Genomic DNA, 22174 nt, shown 5'->3' on the forward strand with positions numbered 1-22174 from the left:
ATAGACTAGATAGATAGATAGATAGATAGTAAGATAGATAGTATAAGATAGATAGATAGATAGATCGTAGATAGATAGCTATGCTAGATAGATAGATCGATAGATCGATAGAATATAGATAGATAGATAGATAGATAGATAGATAGATAGATAGATAGATAGTAAAGATAGATGATAGATAGATAGATAGATAGATAGATAGATAGATAGATAGATAGATAGATAGATAGATAGATAGATAGATAGATAGTAAAGATAGATGATAGATAGATAGATAGATAGATAGATAGATAGATAGATAGATAGATAGATAGTAAAGATAGATGATAGATAGATAGATAGATAGATAGATAGATAGATAGATAGATAGATAGTAAAGATAGATAGATAGATAGATAGATAGATAGATAGATAGATAGATAGATAGATAGATAGATAGATAGATAGATAGATAGATAGTAAAGATAGATAGATAGATAGATAGATAGATAGATAGATAGATAGATAGATAGATAGATAGATAGATAGATAGATAGTTTATGTGCTGTTGTGTTAGAAATGTGTTTATAAATATAAATAATAGTTTATGATGTGAAATCTAAAGGCACCATTATTTGTATATTCGTACTCATATTGTAGCTGGTGTGTCTATATGTCAATAATATTATTATTATAAATTACTGATTTATAAATATACTCAAAAAAAGTACAAGTACTCATATAAGCAACTCAATTACAGTAACATGAGTACTTGTAATCCATTACTTTCACCACTGGCTGACATTGAGAAAATGAATCTGGGCATCGTTGTGTGAGCTAATATCCACAAGGTGGCGCTAGTGCCATAATAGAGTGCAAACTGCCAGACAAAACCAAAGAAGAAGACGAAGAAGAAAACGCGTCAGAGAATTAAATTCCTCCATCACGTCACTTCCATAGTCTCCTCCTGTCTTCGTGCAGCAGCAGCAGCAGAAGAGGCTTCAGGATTATTTACGACTAGGAGTTTAAAGCCAATTGCAGTCAGAGCAGAGGTGGACGTCTAAATGAGATGCGACCTTGCTGCGGCTGAAAATAAAGACGCAGAAGAAGAAGAAGAAGGATAGCTCCTCCTTGTCCGCTGTTTATTTCGCAGTGAAACGTAGCGGACTGTGAGCAGGGATGCTCCGCTGTTAGCCTGTGATTATCCTGCGCGTTAGCATCCAGCAAACACTACGGGACTCAGTTCACTGTAAGTCAAACATGACAAAACACACACTCTATGTTTTATTCACTTTAATACGTTTCTACAGCTGTTCGTCACGCTGTTTATTTATTTATTTATTTATTATGTTACCTAGGGACTGTGTCATCAAACAGCTGCTTGTTCACAGTAACAACAGGCCTGTTACACTATAGAGGACATGTCATTTTATTTGCTTTGTTTTTAACATAATCTGATGCCATTTATAGTATCATTACGATTTTGTTAAAGCCTTAGGGATCATTACAATATATATATTTTTAATTATATCACAATAAGGTCATAGTTTATACATTGTGCACCTGTTCTCACTCCCAGGACTTTAACACAGCAGCAGCTTAGCCTCAACTCTGTACAGTTTACCTGCAGTTTAAGTTATTTTTAGAAAATGGTGTAAAAGTATAGAAAAACCCCTCCATGTGATTAAATTCACGTTTTTTTAGATACCACTTTACTGTTGTCAGGAGGTCAGTGAAATGTTGCTTGATTTCCATCATGTGAATTAAAATGTCAATGCAAAGAGACACATTATCTGGTGTTACAAGTCATGTTGCCCTGGTTGTGAACACTGAATACCATGGATAATGTCTGGGGTTTTCTATTGTTTTGGGAATAATACTTGCCTAAACGTATTTTGTGTGTAGTTTGGTGGGAATATATTATGTTGCATTGTTGTATAACTCCTAATTCAAACACCTACCATTTTCTGAGTGCCTTATTTCGCTGATGGCCATTTTGTAAATCGTCCCCTTTTTGTGTAGAATGTGTTTTAAAACTTTCTGAATCTGTAGTACATATTGTGGAGGTTGCATTTAATGTATATTTGCAATAATTTTTGCATACAGTAACATTGGACTGATGTGGAATTTTGTTGCATCAGCGCACGCTAGGGGTGGGAACCTCTGGGTACCTCACGATACAATAGGCGATACAAAGCTCACTATAACGATAATCTCACGATATGATATTATAGTGCAATTTTCCAGTAACAAAATGGTTCCTTCAACAAACAGTGACAACATTTCTGTGAAGACCTACCTGCAAATGTTAGGGAAAAAGCAGAAAAGGTTTTGGGGGAAAAAATATCGCAGTATCGAGATATCGTCACACTTCTAGTGCACACTGGTCTAATGCTTAAGTATTCAAGATATTTTGGGTAATTTCATGCCCCCTAATAACCAATATAGTTATTCATTTTGTTGTCTCTATTTTATCTAGTTTTAAGGTTAAACAGGCAGGCTGTCACTCTTACATTTTTACAACAAAATATGCCACATTTTAAAATGTCATCTAAAATGTCAAGAGTTGGACAGTGCATACTACTTCATACCCAAATACAAAGTGGTTTTGGGTTTAGTTACTTATTAAAGATTAATTTAACCACCTTTAAGGAGTTATAACTTCATATCTAACATTATTTTTTGTTAAAATGTGGCACGACGGGTTAAGCTAGTTCGGATCCTTCTGTGGACAAATAATGAGGAAACGGTTCTTGTTTAGTCTTGACACTGCCTGTTGAGCAAGACAAGCACAACTTCTACTACTGAAATCTAAAGTCAACAAAGGTGCATCCTGCCTTAGGAAAGGTTGGGCATGACAAGCTAATGGAACACTTTATAAAAAAAAAAAAACAAAGAAAGAAGGTCTGAACAAAATATAAAAGCAGTATTATTCTTTGCCAGCAAGTCATCCCTAATATTTAATTAAAACTGCTACCCCAATGATATTTAATCAGATTAAAATGTACTATAAAAATGTTTGTGCATTGCATTGTGGGATGTGGAGTCCAGTAGACGGATGCATACAAGTGTTTTTACCTCTTTCTTCATGTGATTTCTTAGTTTGTTTCCGGTATTCTCCGTGATATCAGAATGAAGTAAAAACCCTTTTATACACCCATTTTCCCACAATGCAGTGTTTACGGTGGAGATGAAGATACTTTCAAATGGCAAGTTCAACCTTTTACATCTTTTTTTTTTTCCCAAGCAAATTAACTTTGCTTTATTGATCAATGAGGCCTATACTTTGGGTTCATCTGATTAAAACATTTTAATGCTTCGTGCGGCTAGGTTACATGCAACTTTTAACTTGTGTCAATTTTGTACAGCTACCAGTGAATACATGGGTTCATTATGGTACTCATGTTTATTAATCTTCATGTTTAATTATTATTTTAGTTGAATCAGAACAATGTTAATATGTAGCCCGGATCACATTAAGGTCCCACTCAATGCATTTGATTTCTAGAAATTCTGTTAAGGTAACTGATATCATGGCATGTGAGCTGTTCATATGATCTAATGGTTTGTTAAGTGACCTCATCGGAGAGCAGAGAATTAAACACACGTGCTCAGCGCCAGTTCAGTTTTTGTTGGAGGAAACCCACTGAACTCAGGGGAAAATATGTACTCCACACAGATATGTTCACAGATAAGGAAGCCAGGATCCTCCTACTGTAAAAAGCAAATGTGCAACTTTGCGCACCACCCTTAGTTGTGACGTGTGTTATTTACATTTTAAACGTACGAAAAAAATCACCTTTTGCTTTAACCCGTTGTTTGAGGATTTTTTCCACAGCAACATAAATCCTGACGTCTTCCTAATGTAAATCCTAATTCAGGTTTCATTAGGTCTTGAGTTGATCACTCTGAACAAAATCTGTTGTATCCTAACATTGGTTGGTCAGTAGCTGTTTTATTCGTCCTCCTGGTAAAGATTGTGGTTTGTAGTTCTACCTTTGAGCTTTAGCGTTGGGGCCTGGGGCCATTATAGGTGTGATGTAGCCTCCCCCCCAATGATTAATCTTTGATCTCTGCTCATTAAAGCGAGCTGTTATCCCTCACCTTCTGCATTATTATCACTCAAATTCATCACAATTTTCCACTTCTCCTCCTTTCCTGATCTGCAGATTTGGCCCATGATGACAGACAGCATTATGAGTAAAGCTGCAACTATGGAGATTCCAATCAACAGTAACGGGGACACAGGGACTCTAGCAGAAGACGACAGTCTGGAACAGGTGGGTTAAATCTGAGCTACAGTCCCGTATGACAGTCCACAGTTCAATTTCTAGAGCTATTTAAAGCTGCTCCACAAAGAAAACAAATGCACTCTACATGTTTTTGTCCACCTTTAAGTAGATGTATCCCGATCCAATATTGATATCGGTTCGATATCAGTCAGAAAACGGATATTGGATTTTATCGGACTGCTTCTAAAATTACCGATATAAGCTCTCCGATAAAATGTTCCACTCCAGCACTTCTATCCATAGGTGACTGTGGTTCTCTGTTTGAGTAACATCACTTGATCAAGCCTTTTCTAACATTCCACTCTACAAAATAAGTAGTAAAAGTATGTATGATTCGTGCTGATATCGTATCGGATCAATATCGGTATTGGCCGATATGAAAGGCTGCAATATCGCATTCATATCAGAAGTGAAAAAGTTGTATCAGGACATCCCTACCTTTCAGTTAAGGCAAAATGATGGAAAACCTTTATTTTTCTCATTTTATTAGACTCAAGTGATTTAGATGCTAAACCAACTTTAGTTGTTCTCCAAAGTCAAAAAGCTTTTGCTCTTTGTTAGAATAAATTATTTAGGGTTATTGTATATTTTTACAGTTTTATTCGTGGTATTTTTTTCTTCTGAATGCATGTCCCTGTAACACAAAGAAAAGTTGATAGATTTTAGTTTGTTGTTGGCTTTAATTAGTGTCACTGCGTAGTGTACAATGTGACAAAAATGTTCTTAGCAATTCAAAGAGTAGTGTGAATGATTCACTTTTCCTCATTTATCTGTGAGCTCTTAAGCCAAGAGTATCTCTTTCCATATCTTCACGTGTGTTAAGAAACATGGTGCCAAATCTACAGTATATATTTCTATTTTTGAATAATAGTTTTTCCATGATATAAATTATGCACAGGCCTGTGAGGTGTTGCTTGTTCAGCTAGAACCAGGCAAAGCAATTCACCTGGGAAATCAGGAGTTTTAGTCCAGCTGTCTCTATGGAAACTGCTGTAAGCTTCTTATTTACAGTCACTGATACATTTCTGCTGTATTTGGTTAAGATCAAAGGTAAATGTTGACCTATAATGAGGTCTGCTATCACAGCTTACCACAGCATTCAGACATAAAAGACACTAGTCCAGGGTTGGGATCAATTACAGTCTTCAATTATCAATGTTCAATTACTATTACATTGACTGGCATTTTTTCCAATTATAAATAAAATTTTAATTACAATGATTATTTTCCCCCTCAAAAGTCGATTACAATTATGTTCTTAATTACAAATAATCACAATTACTGAGCGTTTAATAAATAACCCCATAAAATGTGTCCTTCCTCTTGTGTTAGCCCCCTGTTAGCATCTCTTATAACGGGTCAGTTATGTCTTAAATCAGCTATAAAATACAAAAAAACATATCTATAATTTAACGGTTTCTCATCTCTTGGTTACCTTGTTAGGCTTCCTTATACATGAACATATTGGTATGAATATTTTTGATGTGGGCGTCAGTATGCAATAACCCCCCCCCCCCCCCCCCCCCCCCCCCAATTTAAATAAAATTTAAATTAAATGATTATCAAAAGAACTGACAGGTAAACGTGCATATGTGTAAGCCATAGAACCATAACGTGGTTCCCCCAGTTTTGCGTTTAATTACATTGTAAATGACAGTTTTTATAGGATTTCCATGCCAAATACTAATACAAAGTCAATCTGAAATCCAATTACAACAGAAACATATGTTTTTATTTTCTTTTTTACAATATTACCAATTCCACAATTACAGTACATTACTAATTTACCCCAACCCTAGTCCATCACGGACTGTTCCAGATTCAGGTGGAATTGCAGAGCAGTTTGTAACTGGTTGTTGGTGTTCCAGTTTGGAACGGCACACCTCGTTGGACAAACACACTGGAGATCCTGGAGGAAGCGGAGGTTTATCTTATTTGCTCACCAAACTATCTGGCTCCTCGAGTAGTAAATAGATACTTGTGCCTGCACACTGTGCACAGTGAAGCCACTGTTTGAACATCTAGTGTGCGTGTGTGTGTGTGTGTTACTGTTTATGCATGAAAAGGGGTCGGCTTCACTGTCAAGTTCTGGATATTAACCAGTTGTCATAGCAACTCAATGGTTAATGTGTAACTGGCCCCGTCTTTGTCCTTGAGCGAGAACCTTCGGAAACCATTTGCTGTGTTAGACCATGTATTTGCATGACGGTGTCGCTTGTGATCTTAGACGTGAATGTTGGCAGGTCAGAGAGCACCAGGAGTCTGGTTTCAGACACTGCAGCAGGACGGTGACAGACAAGAGTTACTGCAATATTACGTATATACAGAACAAAAGAATACATTAGAAATACCGTATTTAGCAGCTCTGTGCGAGAACCGTACCACACTTATCTTAAATCTGTCACGCGATTGTATAACGAAGTGAAGTTTCCTCTCTGAGTGTAAACAAATTATCCAAGGAGGGTTCAGTGCCTGCGTCAGCTTTCTACCCATGATGAGCAGATGCCACAGCAGGAAGCAGAAACAGAGCGAGGATGGTAGATGTCCTCTAGATCCAGATTATTTTTTTGTCTTCTTATGCAAAATGTTTTGTTATTTTTTGTTTTGCTTGTTCTACATTTGTTTTTGTTTTTTTTAAGATGATGATTGTGTTTCAGAGTTGATCAAGTCATTACAATTTTTGTCCTGCCTGAATGCATTTGTCTTAAAAGGATCCTCCACTGTTTTTACAAGTTTGGCCTAAAATCTTTGAAATGTACTGTAGAAGATACAGCATATACCTAACAAAACACATTATTATGCACCGCATTCATTTAATTGCCGATTAAAAATGGGACTACTTGGATAATTTAGCAGGTTTTTCAATTTGTGCTGCTTTTGGTTGCTCTGAATAATCAGCAAAAGTTAAAGATGCTTTTTTTTGCCAAAAGAGGATAAAAACAGTTGTGAAATCTGTGACATTTCCAACTCTGTGATTTTGTAGTAGACAATGAAGCAGAGAAGGAGAGCTCTCCTAACGGACTATTACTTCCCCAACCAAAAGCAGCACAAGTTATCATTTTGACGGAAAAACCTGCTAAATGATCTAAAAATCAGGCTGAATACTTCACTCCAATAGAAAACAATGGGATGTTTACAGGCATATGGGGCCGTGTGATGTCATCAATCACATGATTTCAAGATGGCAAAATACAGGCTTTAAAACTGTAAAGTAGTGAAAGTCCCATTTATTAAAAGGAAATGAAACAAATATTGTGCATAATAATGTGTTTTGTTAGGCATAGATCTTCTAGTAAGGACATTTGTAAAAACAGTGGAGGATACCTTTATCGACCTATTACGCATCACTTGTCAACACGTTAATAATGGCATGTATTTTTACACGGGTGTGAGTCAATTTGTATTTGAATACTTTTCCTCAGTTAAAATTTACTTTTAATTTATCGTCTTAAAGTTCACATTATGTGTCATTTTCACGACGTGTCGATAACTTATTTCATGCAGTTTTTATTTGAATGTCTTGTTATCTAAACAATAGTATGAAATCTAAAATTTGTGAAAATTATATGAAAGGGGAGTCAAACTCATTTTAGTTCAGGAGCCAAATACGAAGCTGTGGGCCACATATTTCATACGTTATTGGGCCCTAGTTTGCACTTGTACATGTACATAAAATACAAAATATGTAAGAAACTGACATAATCCAGGCAATAAGTGATAGATATCAGTCCCAACAGGAACGTCACTTTTAATTTCTTAGATTTTGTGTCCAATTTCTGTTAAATTTAGAATAACATTGTCATAATTTGAGGAAGATTTAAGAGTTTTGTAAGAATTTTGAGTTTTTTCAACTGTTTAACATTAAAAATGGCCACTGGAAAAACTGTGAGCCCCTGCAAATATTGCTGAGTTTCATTTACACAATGTATTCTTTGTCATTTTTGTGGGTCGAATTGGATGCTCCGAAAGGCCGGATTTGGCCCCCGGGCCATGAGTGCGACACATGTTGTAAATTATCATATTTCCCTGCTTTTCATTATGTCTTTGATCGACACTTTTATTTTACTTTTTTCCATTGACAGCCTCATGATTTCAGTCATGGACCGTTTTTTCTTTCTTTTTTCTGTTTGTTTCTGTTGTTGTTGTTGTTGTTTTATTGTCGTCGTATTGTTTGCTGACACCCCCCCCCACCTTCCTCCCCCTTCCATGTCTGTGCAGGCTGCAAAGCTGCAGTGGAGCTTAGATGAGAAGGTAGGGAGCTCCAGAGGAAACAGGGTGAGCAAGGCCATTTGTGTATTTGCGTGTATCTTTGTGGCTGTGCTCAGTGTGCAGTGCTGCTCAGCGGTTTGACTTTAGAGGCAATTCATCACCCTGCATCGCTGTTTTTGTCCTGGCAAACCACTGAGCAGTCCTCACTGTGCGGCTCCTACTAACAGTAACTAGGTGACGTCTCTCAAGCATATTTAACACTTCAACAATCTGTCATTAGCTAGGGCTGGGCGATATGGACCAACATTCATATTTTTATATTTTTTCTCAAAATGGCTATATACGATATAAATCTCAATAATTTGAATTCAAATAAAGTTTAACCAGGGGTTAAATTAACATCACATATATATATATATATAAAATGTATCTTGTGAGTGCATCATAAACGTGGGCAACTAGCGGCCCCAAAAGTAAATGCACAAAATTACAGCAAAAAATTACTACAAAAACACAAATTAACAGAAGAATACACAAGACCAACACAAATGCTTACTTACACACAATGAGAAAGAAATGCACAATGGGACAACAAAAATACACAAAGGAAACCTACAAAAACTTACAAATAAACAGAGAAATATGCAAAAAAAAAAAACAAAAGGACACAGAAAGAGGAAAAAATGCACAATGGGACAGCGGAGATACATAAAAGGACAACAAAAGGAGAAAAAATACACAATGGGACAATAAAAATCTAAGAACAACATACATACCAAAAAATACACAAAAATGACTCAGGAAGACATGAAAAATACACAAAAGAACAACAAAAATACATAGTACAACAAAATACACAAAAGGGTTAAACGCAATGGGACTGGGACATTTATTAACAAACAGCTGCACAATATGTGCCACTTTAGTCTTTTTTGTCTCTAAGGGACAGCACATGTGAGTGAGTTCTTTATTGTGGCTTGTTTAGACTCAGTGATAATCTAACTGTTCTTTTCATGCTCTTCTGAGAAGTAGAAGAAGCAGCGACTCCTAAAACGAAAATAACAAAATATAAAACTCAATTTATCGCCCAGCCCTAGTCATTAGTAATTAGCTTGTGTCGTCCTCGGTGGCTAGTTTAGTTTGAATTATAACTGTGTGTGCACTCTGATGTGTCTAAATGGGCTTTTATTGTCTTAATTATGCCCAGGTTTATAAATCCCAACCTGTCGTACTAATGCTGTGGTGTTGCAGTGAATTTGTGTGGCTTGTCTTGGTACGTGTCAATAGTTGTCACTTTTTAAAATAGCGGTGCCATTTTATTCCAACACTCCAGGAGGAGTGTCAGGTTTGTTCTGCGGGCTGCCACAACTTGAGAAATTTAAACTGGACAAAACAAATAAGGTTTATCATTTTTGTAAGTGTCAGTGTTTGTTTATACAAAGGAAATGTCTTCTATGCTCAGCAGCTTTTTATGATTATAAAGCAGTGGTTTCCAACCCTTTTTTGGGATCATGTCCCCATTTTGATATCACAAATTTCTGGTGACCCCAAAGACTTTTTTTTATTCTTCTAGATATTTTTATATTGCATTTGACTTATTTTTTTAAAAATGTTCTTGCTTTTTCTCTTTCTTTCTTATAAACATTTTATTTGAACTTGATTTATATTGGAATAAGTGCAAGTATAGAATACAGTTGTTTAATTGAGATTGCTTTCATTTTAAAAAGGATAATAATTAAACATTTTCAAATATATTTCCAATCGGTAATTATTTTTTTTATCAATTACTAGACACTTCAGGCGATCCCATGGTTGAAAAACACTGGCATAAAGACTCCTAAAGTGATTAATTTAATATTTTTATTTATATTTTTTATGTGACATTGTCCCCCCGAAATTTACTGACTACCCATCTTTGGATTTGTAATATTCTACATTACACACTGCTATATATGGACATTTGAATATTTGATTGTACGGCTTTTTAAGTTGTATTTATTGTTTCCTTGTGCAAAATATAATGGTAGTGAAGTAGTTTCATACACATTTAACCATTGCAGTCATTTTATCCAAGTTAAAATCCATGATTTTTCAAAGATCTTTAGCTTTGTAACTTTCCTTCTTCTTTTTGTTTTTCACTTTTTTAAGGTTTCTATCTGAATCTTAAACATAACTACCCAACCCTCATCCAACCCCGAAACCCCTCTGTCCTTCCTTTTTGTGTGTGTGTGTGCGCGTGCGTGTGTGTGTGTGTGTGGACCGCTTTCCAGGACCTGCAGCAGGTCATGGTGTCAGGTCCGAACCTGAACGAGACCAGCATCGTATCAGGAGGCTACGGAGGAACAGCAGATGGAATCATTCCTACCAGCTCAATCAAAGGTAGCGTCAGTTGTTCACATAGTCACCTGAGTACAATCATATTTCATTGTTTCTCCTAGTATCGGTAGGTGGCTCATTATATTAGTTTTGATTGGATTTGCTGCGGGATTATCATTAAATGTCACTAATTTGTGACAAATCTCACTGATTGTGGCCTATATATTTAATAGTATTGTTATTACACCATGGATTCAAAATATATTTCTTGAAGAAGTTTCTAAACTTGTGAATTTGGGACAGTCTCCATTCATCAGAGCTACAACCAGTGCCTAAAACATTTTAGTTAATAAACCTAATACTGTTTGTCCAGTAGATCACACTAGTCAGTGCACTCATCTCCACAACTGGTTTTTATTTGTTTTTGTTCTTCAGAAGTATATGTACTTAATAAATTATAAATCAGATTAAAATGAAGTTGCACTCTACATGTATATCTTCTTTTAATGGTTTAGCTAGATTTTATTCATGTAGATATTACTGTACATACTGTACGTGATGGAGTTAGTGAACAAAAATCTTAATTATATCTTCAGAATAGTGTTGCTGACAGTTACAGAATTAGCCTTATACATTAAGTAACAATAGTAATAATAATAACACCAAGATACAAATCTTATTTTATTTACTTTTTTCCAACAAATTGTCCCTTCTATTATTTTTAGTATGTCCCTCAGTGACGGATTTAAAACACTACACTGTGATGTTGCTTTTACATCCTCACAAGGTTGTGTTTTTTTTTTATTTTATTTAATTTAAAGCTGCATCTCTGCTCTGTGTCCCTCAGGACCTGCTGTGTGCTACAATGCTGAGTTTAACAAAAGGATCCCAGTGACAGGATTAGGTGGCTGAAACTAAAATTACTCTTTTTAAGGGGGAGTATATTTTCAAAATGGGATTTTTAATAACTCTATACTTATTTATGTAGAGGAGGAATTACATCTATCATGTAAAGTCAATAATCTGCCCAGAATTATTGTTTTTTCAAAGTATTGCTGTCAATCATGATTTGTGCTGGAGAAATCAAACACTACGTATTAAATACTATTATTAAAAAGATACTTGGGATGTGTTTTTTTATGAAGTGAAAATCATGTTTTAAACACACAAAACATGTTTTACTTATGCCCAACAACTCACAAAGATGGTCACAAAATAATGCATTGTGTTTTGCAAATAAGAAACATACCCATAACTCAAATATAGCATGTCTCCAATTACAAAAAAAAATCCTTCAAGTACAAAACAATAAAAAAAAATTATTTGAAAGTTTACTGCAAACTGTATTTGTTTGTGGTTCTGCAAGATAGAAAAGCCTAAATGCTAAAAGTCATGTGACAGTTTTTCATTTGTGTAGAATTGTGGTTTTTTTATATTTTCAAATTGAAGAAATGTTTTTTTTTTTTTTTTAATGTATAAAACATGCTGTATGAGTTTTTATTAGTTTGGGAATCGTTGGGCAAGAGTAAAATCATGTTTTTGGTATGATTTTTACTCTCTCTCTGCAGTGGAGCGAAGGGCACGGATCTGTTCTCTTTTTTTTTTTTTTTCTGGCATTTTGTTGTTTACTTTGTTCTTCAACATTGTTTTTGGTTGAATATTATATTATTTAAACTTATTTCATAATGTTTTTCTAGCAAAGTATTTTATATAATATTATAGTTGCATTTTATAAACCATTTTTACCAAATTCAGATGCTGACGTTTAATTTGGTTGATATCAATTGGAACCCTGTTTCTACAATTTTCTGCTTCTGTTTTCTTGTCATTCTCACTCATTGGGGCTCATTGTTATTGACTGTCATGCACTAAACTTTGTCTTTCTCTGGTTTACGTCTCCCTCCTACGTGTTTGTCTTCTTTCCTCCTCTCCTTCCTCCTACGTTATCATCCCATTTTGGCATGCTTCATCTGTCTTTTTGAATAATTCACGCTTCACCAATCATTTAAAATCCCAAACTATTACTTTGGCGTAAAATACCACTCCCTTATCCTGCCCTGACTCATGGCTAAATTCATCCCTTCACAACCCCCCCTCCTCTCACCACCATCTACATCACAGACCTGCGTATGAAGGCCAGGCGAAGTAGCAGTTCTGCCATCTGCCAAATAACAAGTCAATCACATAATCATCGAGGTACTGGGGAGAGAGCGGGGGAGGGAGGGAGGCTGTCACTCATCTCATTTTTACACTTTCCTTCTTATTCTTTGTGCTAACAATCAGCTTTGACTCTTAATGCAACTTTTCAGGTGTTGTAAGGGTTAGCGGTAATGGCCTTAGTTTTAGATTTTAGAAACCTTACCTTACCTACGTAGGATTCTTCAAATACCGTTTTGGGCTGTTTTTGATAAAACATGGTCATTGTTTAGTTTTATTTTGGACAATGTTCTCATTAACCATGTGTCTGGTTGCGTTCTTCTTTGGTTAGGCTCCAACATGCACCACAGCATCAGTAGCTCATCTATGACGGCAGAAGAAACGACTCGTGGTGTCGCTGTGGAAAAACTGGAAACCGTGAGGAAATGGGGACTCAACACTTATAAGGTACTTATAAGGTCATGTGACATTCACCCAGGAATCCTGATGATGGAAAGATGCTCTTAGTTTTTTGTATTCCTCCCTTACGGGAGCAGAATAGGGACAATTTTGATAGAAAAAATAATTTTGGGTTGAGGGTGAGGAACAGAACAGAACATTGCACCCCAAATCATGACTGACTGGATATTTCACACTGGACCTCAAGCAGTTTGGATTCTGTTCCTCACCCGTTTTCCTATAAACCCTTGATTCCTGAATGAAAGGCACACTTTGCTTTCATCAGAAAAGATGACCTTGGACCACTGGCCAACAGTCCAGTCCTTCTTCTCCTCTTTTTTTTTTCTGCAATAACTGAAAAGTAAAAGCTGATTTCTTCACAGTATTCTAATTTTTTTAAAATCCTGTTTTCATTGGTTTTATGAGCTGAAAGCCCAAATTATGTAAAAATAAACAAATAAATACTTGAAATCGTTTAATGAATATAACGAATTTATAATCTATGAAAGTTTTACTTTTTGAATGGAATTATGGAAAATAAACAACTTTTCCATGATATTCTAATTTTTTGGAAAGGGTCTATATGACAACAAGCAGCAGATCGTGGCTATTTACATAATGTTGTGTATTGATTAATGCGTTAAACTATATTTTAAAACAAAGAGATTCTTTCGTTTTTAGCTCATAAACATGGCGTAATGTCTTTAAGGACTTTGAAGAGATATTGGCAAAAATTGAATCTATTCAGAAGGAAAAACCAGTCAAGTTTGGAAGAGGTGGAGAATTCAATTCCCTACATTTGACTTTTATCACAATATTATATTTTGAGGTTATTTCTAAAGATTAAACTTTAATCTCGGAATTTCAACTTTATTCTTTATTTGCCCTGAATTATTTTCTCCATCAAAATTGTCCCTAATGCACGACCGTATACTCCTAAAAACTGCTCCGTCATGTCCTCATTAAAGAGTATCTAAACCCCAAAACCACTTTCATCTGCTAAATGCAAATGTATGTGGGTATTTAGAGTGACTGCCCTCTATGGGTTGAAACCCAGCTATTACAATTGATTTTTGCTATTGGCTGAGATCCATGAACGAGCACTGTTAGCCCCACTATCTGTGGTGATTGAGAGAAGAGTGAATAGAGAGGTGTATTGAGTAGCTAGTTAACAGAGCATAGATTGTTCTTTGGAGATTTTATAGTGTAGACTGGACATGTCTTAACTAGGGATGTAACAATTAATCGTAAGGCGATCATCGATTCATAGGTATCACAATTTGCATCGATGCTCTGAAAATTTAATCGCAATACTTTTTTGAAACAGCAGAGAGCACTATATATTTATCCTTGTCTAAAAGTCTACGCGGCTGGTGGAATCTGCTATTACTTTCTTTCTGGCCGCCATCTACTCTTAAACATGTTCATAAATGATTCCTTACCCCTTAAGCACCGAAAGAATATCTGTAATATTACGTGAATATCTGTAAAAGTCACGTTTTTCTATTTGCTCTGTCTGCTAGCATAGCTTCTCTTCTTCACTGCAAGGATATCTGTATGCCAACCGACCACTGGGTTACCAGCACCCTCTGCTGGTCGAAACAAATATCTGACGTAAATACAATACAATAACGATACAATTGTTAAGGCACAAAATACATTTTCAGTTGCACTTTTAAAAAGAAAAGGAACTATTATGCAGTTTTGCATTGTTTACTATAGAACCAGAATTTAAATTAATAAGCTTCTTCTTCATTTGTATTATTTATTTATTTCATTCAAGATTTATTTTTAGTTAAATTTCATTGTTTTGAATAGTTTATCAAGGGATTCTTTTGACAATTAAATATAAAAGGAAAATACTACAGTATTTTCTATTTTTTTTTTTCCCCCAAAAAATGAAGGATTTTTTGTCTACATTCCCATTTTGTAAAATAAATCGTGAGAAAATTGTATCGTGAACCCAGTATCGTGAATCGAATCGTATCGGGAGTTGAGTAAATTTTTACATCCTTAGTCTTAACTGCTCCCGGAATAGGGGTGTTGGAAAAAATTGATATATTGTGATATTACGTTGCACGATTCTCAGATCGATTCAATAAAATCTAAAAAGAAAGTTCTAACTTTCAGCATTTATTTGTTGTTCTAGACATATACCTCAGTTAAGTTGCACTAAAGTCAAAGTTGGTTTAAAAGCCACAGTCAGATTTTGTTATTTTTTTATTTTAAGTTGTTGGCACAAGGAATTTTAAAGCCAATGTCTTGAGTGTAAAATATGGCAATAAAATATATTTCATACATAATGTTCTCATGAAGGTGTACACATTTACAGATTAGTTGTTTCTTAAGTCATATATTTAAAAATTGCAATAATCGCCTTATACTTTAATATCGGGATATATCGCATCGTATCGTGACCTATGTATCACCAGATGCCAGGCAATACACAACCCTATCCAGGAGCCCCGCCCATAATCAAGGCATTTTTCAAAGTTCCCTCCTATTGGCAGGTCAAGAGAAAGCAGGGGTTTAGAAGGAAAAACCAGTCAAGTTTGGAACGATATTGTATTTTGAGTTTTGAAATTTTGACTTTAATCTCAACATTATACTTTATATCTGAAATTTTGAATGAATCCACAAGATTTCTGCTTTATTCTTCATTTCCCCAAAATTATTTCCTCCATCAAAACTGACCCTAATCAGCTTCCGTACTCCCTAAAGCTGCTCCGTCATGTCCTGTCTGGCTCTGTCCTGGAAACGATTGCATTGTTCAGTAAATGTCTTTGTTGTGATTTCTCTCATCTCGTCAGTGTACGAAGCAAATGATCTCAGAGCGTTTCGGTCGAGGCTCCAGGACTGTGGACCTGGAGCTGGAGGCTCAGATTGAGCTGCTCAGAGACACAAAGAGGAAATACGAGAGCGTGCTGCAGTTGGCCCGAGCTCTAACCAACCATTTCTACAACATGGTGCAGACGCAGCACGCACTCGGGGACACCTTCGCCGACCTCAGTCAGAAATCTCCAGAGTTGCGGGTGAGACTTAATCTTTTCATGTCATTAGTTGAATAATTTAGTCTGGTTTGGTAACAGATATTTTTCTTTCCAGGATGAGTTCGGCTTCAATGCAGAGACTCAGAAGTTGCTGTGCAAAAATGGGGAGACCTTACTTGGTGCCATTAACTTCTTTGTGTCCAGCATCAACACATTAGTTAACAAGACTATGGAGGACACACTGATGACCATCAAGTTGTATGAGAATGCAAGGTTAGCTTACAGAGTCTAAGAAGCTAAACCAGTATTTAAATCTGTTTATTAAAATTTAATGAACTCATTAGCTTTGGTGATGAATTTAATCAGTGTTTTTCAGTCTCATTTGTTGTGGATTTTGGGTTTTTCCATCTTCTCGTTATGTGAAGGTTGGAGTTTGATGCCTATCGGACAGATCTGGAGGAGCTAAGTTTGGGTCCCAGAGATGCTGTTGCCATGGCGCGCATAGAAGCTGCTCAGCAACAGTACCAAGTTCATAAAGAAAAGTATGAACGCTTTCGCTCGGACGTCATCATTAAACTGAAGTTCTTGGAGGAGAATAAGGTTAGTATTACGATGGTTAATGAGTCCAATTTCCCGATTGGATTCCGATTATTATTAAGTCTTGATTGAATTATTAACACTTATTGACTCAATTTTTGATTATTGCTGATTTATTTGATTTCTCTTTTACCTAAATTGTTTTTTTCTTTTACTGTTAAAAAAAAGACCGCGTTAATAAATGCCCAAATTCTATTTGCTTGTTTTTTTTGTTTTTCATATTTCAGAGATTTGTATCAAATTATTGTTGATTTAAAGCTTTTACTGCTGGTTTTAAATGTTCTTATTGGTTTTTATACTGTTAAATGTTTTGCACTAATCACGTAAAACTCATTAATTGATTTGTGTGTGAAATGCGCTATAAAAATAAATTTGCTTTGCCATGCCTTTGGAACTTTGAATGGAGAGCCTTGTCTGGCTTGTTTTACAATTTGAAAAAATGTGGATCATTCTAATTTATTACATTTTATTTAAATGTATTAAATTTATTTTGATTTATTTATTTAATGTATTTATTACATTTATTTTAATTTATTTAATTTATTTATTAAATTTATTTATTACATTTATTTTAATGTATTTATTAAATTTATTTTAATGTATTTATTAAATTTATTTTAATGTATTTATTAAATTTATTTTAATGTATTTATTTAATTTATTTTAATTCATTTATTTATTTTCATTTATTACATTAATTTAAATGTATTTATTACATTTAATAATGTTTTATAATCATTTATTTCATTGGTTATTACGACAATGACCATCGTCGAAGAAGCCTTTTCCTCTCTCTGGATGAATTGATGTTTCTTATAATTCTGTGTCCGTCTTGCAGGTGAAAGTGATGCACAAACAGCTTCTGCTCTTCCATAACGCCATCTCTGCCTATTTTGCTGGCAATCAGCAGCAGCTGGAGCAAACGCTGAAGCAGTTTAACATTAAGTTGAGGCCCCCAGGAGCCGACAAGCCATCCTGGTTGGAGGAGCAGTGAGGATGGAAGCTCTGGTTGGACCTCCAGCTGCTCCACCTTCGACTATCCATGGTTGAAATCTCTACTTACAGAGAGTCACTACAGACAGAAACGTACACAGGATGGAAATAAGTGTATGGAAAAGATTCCTGGACTGATGGGGATGAGTCAGATTCTTAGATAGCAGGTTTTTAGTGCGTGAGATTTATGCTGCAGGAGACAGAAGTGGCCAGTTTTATGACCAGATCAGGGGCCATTTAGTGCCTCCCCCCTCCCAACAATGCTCTTCTTTTACTTTCACCTACACTCCTGTTTAGTTCTCTAACTTTCCTACTATATAGTACTCCACAAGTGCTCCCATCACTCCAAGTTTAACTTCAACTCCACCCACACCCTCTCAGTAACTGAAACAGATGAGGAAGAAAAAAGAAAATACCACTAAGAAAGATATATTTGTTTACTTGTTTTAATCTTGCAGACTCGACCTCTCTCCCAGTGTGTGCCTCCTCCTATTTATGAACTTGTGGCCTGCAGAAATGATGATGATGATCCTGTGCAACAGAAAACACTGTTCAGACATTTCAAATCAATGTTAATTTCAAGTTGAGCGCAACTTTAAATTGATTACTGTTGGTAATTCTTGGCACATCACAATTTGAGGTTTTTTTTGCGATTCTTTTTAGTTAATCTGTCTGTTCTGTGATGCAGAGTGAAGGACGGTGTTGTTATTGTAGCAATATGTGCTCGTGTATTGGTCTGCAGGTCACCATGCTTTGCAATTTTTACTGGATCTTATGTGCAACAATCAAATGGGGAACGGAGCCAGAGCGTAATGAAGTTATTCCGGTTTATATTTTGACTAATTTAATATGTGCACCCAAAGAAAAAAAAAAGTGTTTAACCATTGGTTTCATGAGGAAGAAATGATGAGTTCTTTGTTTGCAGCAAAAATGACTGGATTCATTGCTATATTTAAGCTAATTGACACCATAGAAATGAATTTATTATTTGTGTTTTTGTTTGTATATCATGAGATACTCTGATCTGTGTTTGTTTTGGGCTGAATTGTCATTTAAAATGAACTCTAGGGCACAATTCTCCATTATTTTTATTTTAATGACGATCATATTTTACACTGTTACTTTATTTTAGCTTCTTTTTAAAGCACTAGTCATTTTCATTTATCAGCTTAACATTTGAAAATGTAAATCACTGAAGTAAAACCGTGATGTCACTAACAATTTAGTTTGTACATCTTGATGATTTGTTTGATTTTTAGTTTAAAACAATGAGTGATTGTTTGCATTTGGGGTGGAATTCCTGTGAAAGTATATAATGTAATTTACATAATTACATGTATTTATTTGAGTTATTATGTGCATACTACCATATTTTTGTTTTTAAGTCGACAATTTACTTACATTTACTCAGTCACCATTAAACCAACCAACAAAGTTTCTTCGTATCATTCATGATAATCAATAAAAGATTCGTATCGTGCAACAATACTGTGTAAATGTTTTAGGTTGGTGTGGGGAAAAAAAAAAAAACTAACATATTTCTTGAAATGAATGTTTAAGTTTACAAAACACAGTTATGAAATACATTTTAAATGTGTTTAATGTTTCCCAAGAACTGAAACAAATTTGTAAATTTTGCTACATGTATTAAAGTTAATGATCCATAGGCAAGTGTAACTTTTATTTTGAAATCCAGCCATTAACTTGTAGTTTAAAACTGGATGAGTCGATACTACATTGGCAATAACTACGTCTAGATACTGTTCTTATTGCAGAATGATATTACAAACAAATGGAACAGTTTTACAAAAAATAGAATGAATACAACATTAAGGATTATAAGTAGACAAACATCAAGCCTCGTCTGAAGCAATTTGTCCCGAAAGTGTTTCGATAATGTCAGGAGACGGTTATACGTGATGAGCTATATTGTGAATTTTTGTGGCCCCATTATCTATAAGAAAAGCAAAAAGTTTAAGTCAATATATTAGGTTCTTCATGCTGTGAAACGCAGATAGATCTATTATATAATAGAGCTGGGACGATACACTTTTGCTTTGAATTATCACAACACTTTGGTGTTGTGATAAATTCAGGATTTTGGATTGTAACAATCAACATGATTTAAATTCGCTCATTTTCCTTATCCAAAAACAAACATTTAATCATACCCTTTTCGAAACAACATATGATAGGTCGTAGTTCCAAAAAATACGAGGCAGCCGGTCTAACATTTGTTTTACCTGCACTACATTTAGTGTTAACTTATGAAAACATGCTAAGAAAAATTAGAATAATGTAGATTATCACCGAAAAAAAAATACGTACCACAAAATTGTGGAGTATTGTATCGTTAATATGTTTTTTTTCCCACTACTATTATATAATATCATCACTGAGGTGTCAAATTAGCCCAAAAAGACTGGATCAAGCAACTGCAAATCCTTAATATTATTTAATCTGTATAACAAATAATCAAACTGTAATAGCAGAGAGTTGACACTCCATTAATCCACCATTTCTCACTGTTATTTCACTGTTCACCAGATTTATTGTTTATTTTTTTCCTGATTTTGCATGGACGGAGTCATCCAAAGTACTGCTGCAGATGTTTGCTTTATGTGTGGTTTGGATTATCTCAACAGTCTTATTCAGGTGGTAAAGTTAGTTTTATTGATTCAGTCCTGAAAACAAACATCAATCAATCAAACCAGAAAACCGATCACTTTTCTTCAGATTTTTCTCCAGCATGTGAAAGTAGGGAATTTGGTTAGAACAGAAAAAACACTTAACTTTGCTTTCCATGTTCCACTGGATAAATTGTGATATGTGAACAACTTGAAGCAATATTAATAACAAAATGTGACTTTTCTTTCCGAGATTTGTTCGATTGAAATTTACAACCGCGGCATCAGAATAGTCGGCAATAGACTTTGATGTTCAATTCCGTTCATTGTAAGCTTAATAAAGAGGACGAGTGATGTGTGTTTGGGTCACTTTTAGAAGAGAGAGAATCAATATTTATGAAAGAATGTTTTATTTGTGTACAATCAATGTTTTTCTAGGCTGAGCTGGTTTATTGTTCTGCATGAATGATTGCACATCATGTATTTACCATTGACATCAAAGCTGTATCATGGATTGATGTGATAATAGTTCTTTCATTCCTCACTCTGACCTGAAATGTCCCAGCACACAGCGAGGGAACATTAAAGTACACACTTTCAAATGCTCTGCTTCCATTTTTATGTCCGTCCGTTTTTTATTTTCACAATGCAGTGAAAAATCCATCCCAATTTCATCAGTTTTTTTTTTTTGTTTTTGTTTTTTTTCCCAGTCAAAAAACATTCAATAATAAAAAAATAAATAAAAAATTCTTTCTTTTAGCTCTCTTTGATGTTAGCTCTTTGATGACTTTGATGCTATTATTGGTTAGCCAAAACAACTGCTGCAGTATGTTTATTAAAAAAATATTCAGTCTTTCTGTGACTTTATTGTCATTTTATTTTCAGATAAAACTATGCTACCACATTCTAGAGGTTATGATGACGTAGAAAGAGCATTACAAATATTTGACATTTTGTAAAAATTTAATTGTAGTGCAATTAATTGAGTTAATGGTACTAATGAATGATTTCTAATTTTTTTGATGATATACTAATTTTTCATTAGATTTGTAATATATGTAATTATGTTTTTCACAACTATTGCTGTTATTGCATGTTTGAATATAGAAACTGAAAAATAGTAGTCTCCTCAATGTCCTTTCTTTAATCTTAAAACTTTATTCTGAAAATTCAAACTTTAGTCCTAAAATTTTGACTTTAATTTAATTCTGTAATTTTCTTTCTTTTTTTTTTTTCTAATCCCAAGAAGTGCATGAGACAGTGTTTTTGGATTCACACATGAGATTTAATAAATTGGAAATTATTATTTTAAAATAATAGTCTTTCACAAGTCTTTCAGCTTTTGCTATACTGATAATACGTTTGCAAGAATGTGCAAGTTAATAAGTACTATTGCAAGGTAATGATAAAGTTTCTTTACAATTAATTACAAAGTACGCTTTTTAGTAACTGGAATAATTAATTAAATTAAATTAAATTATTGAATTAAGCATAGTAATGCAGTAAGAATATAGTAAAAGTATAATGGTTATCTATATTTTAGACACTATTAACACATTTTTAATGTACTTATAAT

General features: G+C 34.6%; 1 protein-coding gene across 4 annotated transcripts; it reads left to right on the forward strand.

Annotated features, from left to right (window-relative positions):
- Nucleotides 1-901: 901 nt before the first annotated feature.
- arfip2b (ADP-ribosylation factor interacting protein 2b) lies at nt 902-21202 on the forward strand. Of its 4 annotated transcripts, none has more exons than XM_028466464.1 (9): nt 902-1228; nt 4149-4259; nt 8490-8522; nt 10751-10859; nt 13285-13400; nt 16202-16423; nt 16497-16654; nt 16807-16981; nt 17817-17972. In XM_028466464.1, the coding sequence occupies exons 2-9, from the start codon at nt 4158-4160 to the stop codon at nt 17970-17972; spliced, it is 1071 nt and encodes a 356-aa protein (XP_028322265.1). In that variant the 5' UTR covers nt 902-1228; nt 4149-4157. The 4 variants fall into 4 exon arrangements, with proteins under 4 accessions (XP_028322265.1, XP_028322264.1, XP_028322266.1 ...); XM_028466463.1 differs by having other exon boundaries at nt 904-1228; nt 8490-8546; nt 17817-21202; XM_028466465.1 differs by lacking the exon at nt 8490-8522 and having other exon boundaries at nt 904-1228; nt 17817-21202.
- Nucleotides 21203-22174: the final 972 nt, after the last annotated feature.

The sequence above is a fragment of the Gouania willdenowi genome, chromosome 14 (genome assembly GCF_900634775.1).
Source record: "Gouania willdenowi chromosome 14, fGouWil2.1, whole genome shotgun sequence".
In the NCBI taxonomy this organism is placed as follows: Eukaryota; Metazoa; Chordata; class Actinopteri; order Blenniiformes; family Gobiesocidae; genus Gouania; species Gouania willdenowi.

What these genes read in the sequence shown, in the direction of transcription:
- arfip2b (XM_028466463.1), top strand. Translation starts at nt 4,158, where the DNA reads ATGATGACAGACAGCATTATGAGTAAAGCTGCAACTATGGAGATTCCA. An exon ending in TCCTACCAGCTCAATCAAAG is followed by an intron (nt 10,860 to 13,284) that starts GTAGCGTCAGTT and finishes TTCTTTGGTTAG; the next exon opens with GCTCCAACATGCACCACAGC. An exon ending in AGTTCTTGGAGGAGAATAAG is followed by an intron (nt 16,982 to 17,816) that starts GTTAGTATTACG and finishes TCCGTCTTGCAG; the next exon opens with GTGAAAGTGATGCACAAACA.